This window comes from Medicago truncatula, chromosome 3 (assembly GCF_003473485.1).
Source record: "Medicago truncatula cultivar Jemalong A17 chromosome 3, MtrunA17r5.0-ANR, whole genome shotgun sequence".
NCBI classification, from domain to species: domain Eukaryota; kingdom Viridiplantae; phylum Streptophyta; class Magnoliopsida; order Fabales; family Fabaceae; genus Medicago; species Medicago truncatula.
Window position 1 is genome coordinate 43,287,274 of NC_053044.1, and position 12,510 is coordinate 43,299,783.

The 12,510-nt window shown below is 32.3% G+C and overlaps 2 protein-coding genes across 2 annotated transcripts; one reads left to right on the forward strand and one right to left on the reverse strand.

Moving 5' to 3' along the window:
- The first annotated feature begins 1,273 nt into the window (after nt 1-1,273).
- On the forward strand, nt 1,274-2,077 carry LOC11417623 (E3 ubiquitin-protein ligase RNF13). Its single transcript, XM_003601970.4, has one exon. It carries the CDS (start codon nt 1,387-1,389, stop codon nt 1,858-1,860), a length of 474 nt encoding a protein of 157 aa, XP_003602018.1. The 5' UTR covers nt 1,274-1,386; the 3' UTR covers nt 1,861-2,077.
- Nucleotides 2,078-6,098: 4,021 nt separating this feature from the next.
- LOC11418111 (uncharacterized) lies at nt 6,099-11,524 on the reverse strand. The gene is made up of 7 exons (XM_003601972.4): nt 11,222-11,524; nt 9,861-9,946; nt 8,966-9,112; nt 8,746-8,854; nt 8,450-8,573; nt 7,318-7,591; nt 6,099-6,495 (listed from the first exon to the last, which is right to left on the reverse strand). Exons 1-7 carry the CDS (start codon nt 11,349-11,351, stop codon nt 6,388-6,390), a joined length of 978 nt encoding a protein of 325 aa, XP_003602020.1. The 5' UTR covers nt 11,352-11,524; the 3' UTR covers nt 6,099-6,387.
- Nucleotides 11,525-12,510: the final 986 nt, after the last annotated feature.

Here is a 12,510-nt window from a genome sequence, read left to right on the forward strand (position 1 = left end):
ATTATATTGAAAATATTTTTAAAGAACCTTTGATTATGAATGAATCTTTTGCAACAAAAGATACAATAATAATGATATTCGACTAATTAAAAAGCACAACTTTATTAATTCATTCAGGACGTCAAAAATCTTAAGATTGACCCTGACTTTAGCAATCACATTATATTTTATAGTTTAACGACTAAAGCGGAGATGAAGTAATAGTGTAATACTCTCCCGTTTCTAAACATATGCCACAATTTTACCATGTATATTATTCAAACAATCTATTTTGACCATATTTTTTACTTTTTTTCGAAGAAGAAGACAAACAAACTTGCATAAATTGACAATGAAGAAGAATCGAACATGAGACTTTGAGAAGGAACACACTCTAAGGTTAACAGATGTTGTTTAAAGTTACTAATGATTTACGTTATTCATTGGTATGTTTAAAGGGCATATGTATTTAGGAAGAGTAACTTATTCATTTGGTTTATTCATTTTTTCAAGGCGTAACACCGGATGCAAATTGCAGGCACAATTTCTTTTAAATATTGTCGACAAGTGTTTTGTCCTTTTCAAGGTTTTTCAAAATTGTGATTTTTGTTTGTGTTAGTCCTATCATCGTACCCCTGCAGCCCTGCTGCATGATTAAAATATTTTATTTAAAATTCTGAAAATTTAACCATTGAAAATTTTGTATTTATTCAAGCATCGTGAATTAGTTATAAAAAATAGAAATAGCGTACATGAATCATGATCCTCGATGTTTCGTTTTTCTTAGTCAAAGTTGGCCATCAGTAAAGAAGAGCACATATTCTTCCAATATAATACCGTCCACTTCCTTTGACTGGCTACACTATTGACTATACTAGTGTACAATATTTGCCTACTTCACAATTTGGTTCAACATCCATCGTACTTTAACAAATATTTTCTGAACGCCCATTGTCCTTATAATAAATAATTAAAAAAACCTATACATATATAGTTGAATATTTGCATGTATATGGAATTTTTTTCCCGTGTAAAAATTAAACTCGTATTATATACTATACTACTTACCCAAAAATAATTATTATATACTACCATAAACCAACGTGTGTTTCAGTTTTTTAATTGTTGTGGGGGATACATGAACCGTGCATATTACATTTATCAGAAAAATTCAAAAGTTAATTATAAGAAAGAAAAAAAATTGGTAGTTGTTGTACATTTTGAAGCAGCCAAGACAAAAACATCATTTTCCTTAGTTTTCCATCCACTTCACTACATATATATAGTACATTATTAGGCTGCACCTACACACATGTTCTGTTAGATTATAATTTATATATCTATCATATCATATAATATATAAAGATTGAATTTGAGATCTCTCATATCATATTAGGCATAGCAACCATGACAGTTGATATCTCCAACGTCTTCCAAAAACTTTGCAACAAAATTGCAATCTTACTAATATTCGTGTTAGTAGAACTTATCATCTTCATTTGGAAACTAACATCAGATACACAATCAATCACAACTCGCCAATACATAAAATTCATCGAAGAAAAGAACCCTACTATTCGTTACAACAAAAAGTTGAATTCACACGGGGATTGTAGCGTGTGCTTATCAGAATTCGAAGAAGGAGAGAAGGTTCGGAGGTTGAAATGCAAACACACATTTCATAAGGATTGTTTGGATAAATGGTTGCAAGATTATTTTGCTACATGTCCACTTTGTAGGGAACAAGTTTTACCAGATAATGTTGTGTTAAAACATCGTCAGCAACGAAATCAACAGAGTAATATTGAGGGGAATGATGAAAATCTTCCCTATGTGTTGTTCTTGTTACGTGGTGGTAATAACAGTCACTTGCGTAGATAGATATGTCTGAAATTCAAATTTGTCTCTGATTAAGATTTATTTAGTTAGATAAAAAAATTGTTAGTTTTCTTTTTAGCTACAACTAGTTTTATTTATTTATTTGTAAAATGGGGCTTGTTCTTCCTCTTTCTGGGTTCAATTCCCTGTTCTTTTTGTACATATATAGGATGATGATACAATATATCTTTAATTAATTAAGGAACATTATTTTGTATAACAGAGCATTCTTCTAAAAAGAAATGAGTAAATTATCAAATTGATCCCTGTCTTTGTAAGTGATTCTCAAATTAGTCTCTGACTCTATTAATATTTCAAAATAGTCATTGTTTTTGTCAAAAGTTTCTCAATAAGTCCCTCGTCATGTGAATAAACATAGAAACATGGGTCTAATTGAGAAACTTTTGACAAAGGCATGGACTATTTTGAAATATTTGTCAAAAAAATTTCAATTAGACTCATGTTTCTATGTTTTTTTCATATGACAAGGGACTTAATTGAGAAAATTTTAACAAAGATAGGGACTATTTTGAAATATTAATAAAGTTAGGAACTAATTTGAGAATCACTTACAAAGATATAGATCAAATTGGTGGTTTACTCAAAAAGAAATATCATAAAACAAGTATTTAAATGATTAGTGATCTGAACTTATCTTTCACTATTATATAACTATGTGTTGATATAGCAATGATACATGCACATCCCCTTTTGTACATATATCATACTTACCATACATACCTGATTAATCATGCTAAAAAAAATATAATTAATTCAATTGAGTAAATTGCTAATTCAATTGTCATGTGTATAGTTTAGTTTGTAGGAACAATGCATTGTAATATGTAGAAATCGGAATTCAAACCTCGTACATCTCACTAATTCATCTTTAAAAGTAAATTCTAACAACTAGATTAAAAATAAAATGTTAACAACCAGACTAAAAGTGAATTCTAATAAGTGATTTTGGGGTGATTATGATGCAAAACCGTGGTCAAAACATAAGTTTAAGAGGCTTTTGCAACGCTGGCACTGCAGCTGAGATGCTAGGTGCCCAGTTATAGAGAGCCAGCGCTAGACGCCCACACCCATTTATTGTGCATAGAACTAGCTATTTACTTTAAATTATGACATGAGCCTGTATATTAAATTAATAGTTTATGGGGGTGTATTGAATTATGATTTTAAAAGACTATTTTAATAAAAGAAAGTCTTTAAGATTTTAAAAGACTGTGCGAGATTGTATTGATTATGTGAGATTTTAAAAGACTTTTTATGTAAAAGACTTTATACACTCAAGATTTTAATGGATTTATCACACTGACTTTTAAGGATTTCAAATGATTTTATGGGATTTTAAAATTTCAAAGGATTCAGTGAATTTTAGGGGAAAAAGAACACACTTACAAGCATGAATGATAAAAATAATGAACAAATAAATTCTAGCGTTTGACTAAAGAAAAATAAAATCAATAAAAAATTCTTTTACTATTGATTTTAAAATTTTAAGGATTTTATGAATTTCATAAAATTTTAAGGGACTAAAAAACACTAACACATTATTCTCAATACACATTTTTTATTTGTTAAAAATGTTATTCCCACAAAATTCAATTGTACATATTTAAAATTATGTCAGCCCTTACAAATCTTTCAAAAAAAAAAAAAATTGTGTCGGCCCTCATTTTGTGTTTGAAATTAGAAAAGTCATTTGAGTTTTTCTAAGAGGGTGTATTGGATTAGGATTTTAAAGGATAATTTTTGCTTAAAGAAGTCTCAAAGATTTTGTAGGATTTAAATGACTATCATGATTTTAAAAAAATATCAGGATTTTCAATTTGGATCTTAATGGATTTACATCATAAGATTTTAATGGATTTTATGGATTTATAAGATTTCAAAAGATTTTTATGAATTTTAAGGTTTCTCATTGAAAATAGATGATTAGAACATACTCTCTATCATAATATTCTCAATACAATCTTTTTATTTTTTTTATGAGAGAGAGGGAGAGAGGGGGATGAGAGAGAGAGAGAGAGAGGAGAGGGGGAGGGGGAGAGAGAGAAGGGAGAAGAAAGAGATGGTAACTTTTAAAAGAAAAACAATCCCAAGAAATCTCATCTTTTCATGAAAGACTTTTTCTTGTTAAAATTACATTACAAAATCCGTCAAAATCTAATTTATTAAACAATTCTTCGAAATTTGAATGATTTTGAATATCACGAGACTTTTTTTAAGTGATGAAAAATCTTGATTGTTTTTTTAAGTTGCAAAAAGTCTTGATTGAATACCACAAAACTTTTTCATAATTAAAAAGTCTTTTAAAATCCCATAGAATCCTAATCCAATACATCCCCTAATTATGTGTGTTAAAATATGTATTTGATTAAATTAAATTAATTAATTGCGTTTTATAAAAGGTAATTTTTTTTTTTTTTGAAAGATGATTGTAAATAGATTTTGTTTTTCTTATAATTTTCGAGAGAATATGTTTTTCAAAGGTTTTCTATGGTCAATGAACTAATATTGATCAATCAAACAAAGGTTTTCCATGGTCAATGAACTAATGTTGATCAATCAATTTAGTGTATCATAGTATTGTGTCTGAATGCCCTTTGCCGTGTGCTTGGAACAGTCAAATCACGCTTAAAAAAAAAGGGTTAAAGTGCACTTTTTCCCCCTTAAGTTTGAAAAAGTTGCAATTTTAGTCCCCTATGTAAAGAAATGACAAATTTGGCCCTCTATAAATTAGTCCCTTTGCAATTTTCATCATTTTGACCGATTTTGACAGGTCAACGCTTGCATGGCATGCCACGCGTGTAATTATTTATTAAAAAAAAAAAGAAAAAAGCCACCCATATTATTTGTTGAATTAAAAAAAATAAAAAATAAAAGATGGCACGTTAAGTGTTGTCCCTCACTTCTCTCTACCTCTTCCTTCATCATCTCATTGTTCTTTCTTCTTCTCCCTTGTGTAACCACCACCACCGGTCAACTCCTACCAACATCTAACCTCTTCCGGCAACATTTAGCAAAAATACTTGTTCAAAAAAAAAAACATTTAGCAAAAATAACTACATATTCATCATCCTCTTGATCTCATCTATCTTTCTATCAAAGCCAACTATTAAGAGGAGTTAATTTTAAAAATGGGTCATTTTCTTAAAAGCGTTTTCCGGCTATGACCACCACAAACTTTCCGGCCACCACCACCACCAAAAAATGTGCAGTTTCACCACTGATTCTTTGTAAGGTTGTTGGTGTTAAATTTATGCCTTTTTGAATTCTTCTCAAATCTTTTTCCTACTACAAACTTGTGAAATTCAAAGGAATTAGATAGTTGTGGAGTTGACAGCACACCTTTGATTATTTCTGTTTTGGAAACAAGCTTGTTGCTGGTTTGGAAAATTTAGAAAATTCAGATTATGCGGCTGAGCCGCCTGTTCAGATGGTGGTGGAGGGTTTTGTTGATTAAAATGAAATTTTCTTAGGATCAAACAATTGATAATAATAAGATGTTTTCAAGATTTTTTTGGGGAAGAACACATGAAGATGAAGTGGTATGTGTCTTCTTTCTTTTGCAGATTTGGATTTTGAGAAAGAACAAATAGACATGAATACATGATTTTCCAGATTTTGCACACCACACGTGCAACTTCCAATTTGCCTTTCTTTTTTTATATTTTTTAATTCAACATATACACACGTGGAAATTATAATATTTTTTAACTAAAAACTTACACATGTGGCATGCCACACAAGCGTTGACTTAGTCAAAATAAGAAAAAAAAGACTACTATTGCAAAGGGGCTAATTTATAGAGGGCCAAATTTGTCATTTTTTTTTACATAAGGGGTTAAAATTGCAACTTTTTAAAACTTAAGGGGGAAAAGGTGCACTTTAACCTAAAAAAAATAAATCCTCGTTTCAATACATGTAAATCAATTTTAGGACAAATTATGATTCAGAACATTCACAGTGGCCTTTATTAGACCGTGAATTTCAATTTTGTTTCCCAACATCATTCGTGAGTAAATAGTGCCGCCGAATGAAATTGGTTGGAAGATTTTCCATTTTACTCAAAATAAGGGCATTGTATACAGCCGCAATTATGTTGTTAAATAGTACTTTTTTTTTTTTTTTGAGGGAATGTTGTTAAATACTTTGATTAGCAAGAGTATCAAAGTTTAAATCAAGCAACAAACAGTGAAGAAAACAACAGTGGCCTGGCAGCACCAATATATCAAGGAGTAAGTGGCAATGATATACCTGTAATATGTTATTCAGCATTCAAAGATCCTCTTCCATTTTCTTTACATTAGTATACAGATCAGAAATTAACAAATTTCCATGTATCAGAAATTCGACACAAGTGTAAAACTGTAATCAAACTGAATTGAGCGGCTATTAATTAACAGTTATCAATCAACTGCAGATCTTCACGAAAAGGACAGCCTACGAAAACAAAGGAAGGGCGAGTCTACTTTTACGGTCATTCTCGTCATAAAAGAGATGATGACTCATTCAAACTCATAAGAGGCCCAATGTTTTCAATTGTTGAACATGCTCAGTTGGGAGGGCTGGGGGAGACCAATCAGACCCTGTCATCTCTCCGTCAACATCTTCAACAACATACTCCTATGATGAGAAGTAATAACAGTTTTAAAATCAACAATTCAAGACAATGACAGAATATTTCAGGGCACCATGCAAGTATTATTAAGGATAACTTGTCTCAAAATGTCTGTAATGCTCATTGTTATGCCAAAAGATGCATTCACTGGTTTATCATTGATAACTGCCCTCCCATGACTAAATTGTACCACAGGAGGAAATGGAAGAGCAATAGGGGAATGCACGTACACATGAGGGGGATGTCACCAAGGATCAACTCTGGGAGTTGGTATCTAACAAACTTGCACATGCAGCAGATGGGACAGAATTGTTTCGGATGGTATGTGGAATAAGGGGAAATTTGGGGGACGAAATGAGGTACGAAAGGGCTGAGTGAGAGTTTGGCTAGGAGTTAGCAGAACACTCAGGTCCGCTATATCTGAATATTAATAATATCAGACAGGGAGGCTTGATAAGGGAGTTTGTGCTGTACAGCAAAACAGCCCCATACAGAACAATGCATGTGACCTAGAGTTACGCTAGTAGCTGAAATACATTTACTTTTGCAAAAACCATCAGAAAAATCCTTTCAATCGAGATTTGAAGTGAATGCAAGTGTCTAAATAAGTCAGTTACAAAAGCAGAAAAGTTTTTGATTGAGATTCTTGGCTCTACCTTACTAATTATATAGGATTTAAATTCTAAATAAACAAAGTGACGGATAAATGGGCTAATTGCATAAATGCATTAGGTATGAAGTTTGATTTATCAGCTGAGTTGCAGCAAGAACTAACACAATTGTAATGCACCAAAGACACGGTAAATGAGAAAGTAAACCAAACACACCTTTGTTAACATCCTTTTAGCAAGTATGTGATAGTGACGTTGCCATATCCGTTGACCCACCATAGTTGCCACCAATACACTGTAAAATATCCCAATTACTGTAAAAAGTCCCAGAACAATCAAAGCCATTATGAATAGTAATGGTAGCCCTGCTTCCCCAGCACCTCCCAAACAACCACCACATTCTGTTGCCATGGTTCCACAGCCCTCAAAACATGCAGTGCAATCAGTCCACAAACAAAGAGTGCCTGGCAAATGACAGTCAGCGCAAACTCTGCAACAACAGCATACACAAATAAATAAATAAAAACCTTAGTCATTAATCATCATTAACATTCTGAATTTCAGACGTCAAACCAACAATAAGATGCATCACATATAAGCGAGCATGAATAAATTACCAGCTGAGTTTTATATTCATGTGAAAAAGATAAATCTTATGCATGTAAGAAAGTCCAAAATTTAGACCAAAATAAACACCAAATACCATCTCCAATCATAATTCTGGCATAATAAAATTAAGGGTTAATGGTGCTTTACCCCCTTGTAATATAGGTCATTTTTGGTTTTCTCCCCTGTAAATTTTTTTTTTTGATTTACCCCCTGTAAAAAAAAAAAATTGGAATACCCCACTAATAGGTCATAAAAAAACAACTTTATTTTTTTTTTTTCCAGAATTTTTTAGTTTTTTTATGACCTATTAGAGGGCATTCCATAAAAAAAATATTTTACAGGGGAAAAACCAAAAATGACCTATATTACAGGGGGTAAAGCACCATTAACCCTAAAATTAAATAAGAAAACAAAAATCGCTATAATGACTACCAGAACGACAAGCACTTTTATATTTTGAAGGGGGTTCACAAAATGTTTTAGTTGAAAAAACTCATTACAAAATGTAAGTGCAGTTACAAACGCTGTTTTGTGCTAAAGCAATGAGAATGGTTAATATACAATATCATCATCATTGGAAAAATTGTGTAGTGTACGCTAAAATCTGGTATTGCCATTATATATAATATAGTTAATACTGATACTATGAATAACGACGCTTCAAGCAGATGCTAAGAGCAAACTTATGTGTTTTTAACAGTGTCAAAGGCTCGTAAGCATGTAAAATAAGTGCTGTTACCCAGGTTGACAGCAACAAAGACATAATTCTCTACAAGGTTGAGCCAAATCATTGCGAACTCTTCGATCATAACAAGTAATGAAGCACCCAGAAAGGCCAAGCAAGGCAAAAAATAATAGGGCTCCTGCATTTGAAAATGCCAACATGAAATTCAGTAATTCACAACAAAACTGGTACCATTTTATATGTGGAAGGAGAAAACTCTGAACTCGGGGCAAGATGGAGAAAAAGAGAAAATTCATGGAAAAGAATATCATATAAGCATTTTGATGAATACATCTTTAATTTTCGTTTACCGCATATATAATAGAAGCTCAGTGCACTATCAAAACCCCAGAGAATACGAAGCCAATTTTGCTGGTAACCATCTATCAGATAAACCAAATATGCCAGTGAGGTAATAATCTGCATAAAAAGGGAAAAAAGCGCTGAATCAGATAATCTGTGTACATTTATACATTACAATCGGATAAGTATGTAGATGGCCAGATGGACGGATGGAAACAGTTAACCTACAAGCTGGACAGCCAGAAAAATAGACAAAATATCTCTGGTGACGAAAAAACGAAATTTCAAGGTTCTCCATTTCCTATCAGCAGCAACATGAACACGCAAATGATATGGAGCCTTGCAGGTAGTGCAGTGAGCAAATGCAAATCCTTCCTGTAAAGTACACCATTTAACACATGCAACGGTTAGCAGACTATAAAGTGGGTTGGGCTTCAAAAACTAAACTTTAGGCAGATTATAAAACTGATTATTATGCAGATGCTTGTATATAATACTGAATATCCAGGTTATAAAATTGAAAACACAAATTACCAAAAATAAAGAAGGTAAACATGTAAAACCTTTCTCTGACTGAAATGAGCAAGGTATAGACAGGGGAAGTTGAGATCCTCTACAATTTGTTTGGAGAGCTCTATTTAGGAGAGAGATAGATACAAATGAGAGGTTGTGCCTATCTCTGTCCTAAATTGATCTTTCTATTTCTTTTGAGAAATTGAGAGGATCTCAACTTAACCGTGGGATAGAGAGATAACGGGTAAAAATCAATAAAAATCCTTTGCAGTGTCATGATATTCTACGAATTACGGGCTAATACACATGGATTGGAAAATATTATGAGATTGTGATCAACATGTAATAACTTAATAAACATCATTGTTTAATTAATCAGTGGAATGAAAAAACTTGTTGACCACTAAGCAAGGCTTCCAGTCAGTTTAAGATACTGACTTTATGTTTTCCACCCTTCCTAGTTCCTAGTAATAATTAATCAGGAATCATCTCTTATAAAAGCTGTTCTTATACTATGATGGATTGATGTATATAAATTTCTTGTCGTTTGGCAGAAGAACATTACATTGTTTGAAAACATCGACAGTAATAGTGATCAAAACAAATTTACCTTGACAGATCGCCAATGATCCAAACACTCTCGATGAACATATTTTGAAGTACCTTTGCACTTGCAAGGAGCTATGAAATCCCTACCTGAGAAGGAAACAAAACGGTAAGTGTTAAATTAAACGATATATCATGCACAGCTCTGGCATTAAGTGTGTCCCAATGTCCGACACTCGTCAGACAACTGTCCCAAAAAAATAATAATAATTACTTCTGACAAACTTTTACACTCCTTAGACACTTCTACAGGGCTTAAAGATGTGTCATAGTAGTGATGATCAATGAATGGATTGAAGACATTAAATTTGATAATGTCATTTTTAACTTTTCGGTATAGTAGATGGATGGATGACTCAATTTAGATGTACATATATATTTTGCTTAAGAACTTCTATAGATGATGTTCATATTTTATTTAATTATAGTAAATAAATAAATATGTATGTGTATCCATCGGTGTCCGTGTCCTATATTTTTAAAATTAGCAGTGTCGACGTGTTCGTGTCGAAGTTTATGCTTCTTTGCTCAACAGTGGGTCACATAATACGTAAGGAGCTCCAAGCGGCAAGCACCACTACACATACTCCATTACTCCTCCTAGATAAAAACAACTACTTTCAAACCAAGTCGCTTGGGCTCCAGTGGCAAGGAGCTCCTTCCAAGGACGTACTCAGGGAATTTCGGGTTCGATTCCCAGAGGAACAACGCTTGGCCAGTGTGCATGCCTCTACGCATGAGCCGGATTAGTCGCCCACAAAAAAAAAAAAGGAACTACTTTCACACTTCTTAAAGATGATTCTTGGTTACATTTAATTTTCTCGATTTCATGTAAAAATAAAAAATGCAATACATTTACTGACGTACCCAGGGTTAAGAACTGCTGGACTATTATTTCCGATAACCGTTGGTCCCTCCTTGTGACTATTGCTATCTTTACCTCGCTATAAACGATTATTTCTATATACACACCCCATAAAAAAAATTGGCCCCCTTGACCTTCTTCACCTTCACTTCACCCTCTCACAAAGCCATACCTGAACTAATTATAACGGTCATCTCCTAACAACATTAATTTAAGGGAAGTATAGGAATAATAGTTATTAAACCATTTGCTTATATTTGAGTCCAAAAATTTGAATCAAAGCCCAATCAATGATCAAGATATTGTATACTTATGTGAAATCAAACAATTCATTAATACTTTTCTGTATAACTGAATAAAAATCAGCAGAATTTAGGAAATAAAAAAACATGCTTCAACGTCACAATTCAAGTTCTCGAGCACTTCATGAAACGACAAAAAAAAAATCAAACAGATGGAAATCAAAAGTTGAAAAGGGAAAATGTTGAAATTGAAATTACCATCAGTTTCGAGACAAATCCGGCACTGAATTTGTTCGGAAGGACCGGCTTCGAGGTCGATCGAGGAAGGATCGACGGGAGGAAGAGGTGGGACGAGAGGAGAGGTGTCTGATTCTGAGTGATCGGCCATTGAAATTGAGCGGAGGAGGGTAGAAATGTCACATGAGAGATTCAATCAAGAATTATGAATTTGATTAGAGAAAGAGAAGAAGAATTTCACTGTTCTTCTTCCTCTCTCTAGCTATCTTTCTTTCTATTCAACTCTGAACAGTGATTAATTTTCAAGTTTCGGTCATTAATTAATCTACACTTTCACACACAGGTTATTTTTTTTTTTTTTTACTTATACTACTTTCCTTTTTTTCTTTTCTTTTTTTAACCAACAGTATTTCCGTTTTTTTATTCTGCTAATGTTTGGAAATATTAAATTGTATTTTTTTACAAAATTTTGATTTTAATTAAAACTTTAAAAAAAATATAAATGTTTGTTGCTTTCAACTTATAAAAAAAATCAAACTAACCATGATTATCTATTTCAACGACGACAATATATAATAGTACAATATAACAAAAAAAATAATCTAAAGGAGAAAACTTAGGTACTATTCCTTAGGTGTTTTTCGTATGGTTCTTAACTAAAAATACCATGATTTCCTCAAATCCATAATTTTCTCACAAGTTTGTTATATCCAAAAAATATATATTTTTAGTTAAGAATCATACGAAAAGCACCTAAGGAATTGTACCTAAGTTTTCTCCTAATCGAAATTCTTTTTTTAATGACACCAACAACAATTTTATTATAGAAAAAGTTGTTTAAGGCTATAATTGGAATGATGAAAAAGTAAGTATAAATATACTCATATAGTTTGTTACACTTTTTAAATGATAAAGGAAAAAAACAAAAAATATATATTCATATCGTGTTTGTAACATTCATAGTTTTAAAACTCGGCTCGGTCATCGACTCGGCGGGGGTACTAGGTCAATGGGTCAATGGTCGAACCACTGAGTCATTGGTCGAACCGCATGATTGAATCGGAACCACTCGGATGACTCGGTTAGATAACTCGGTCCTTAGATTAAATTTATATAGTTATTTAACCGGATTAACTCGGATTGAATCGGTGACTCAGTCACTTTAGAAACTAAAATAATTAATGAGTGTTGTAATTTAAAAAATGTTTACATTTAAGGACAAAAATAAAATCAAATGGGTGTTAAATATATGGACGAAGAGAGTAATACATATTCAAATAAATATAGTAAAATAAAAAAATTCTTTCAAA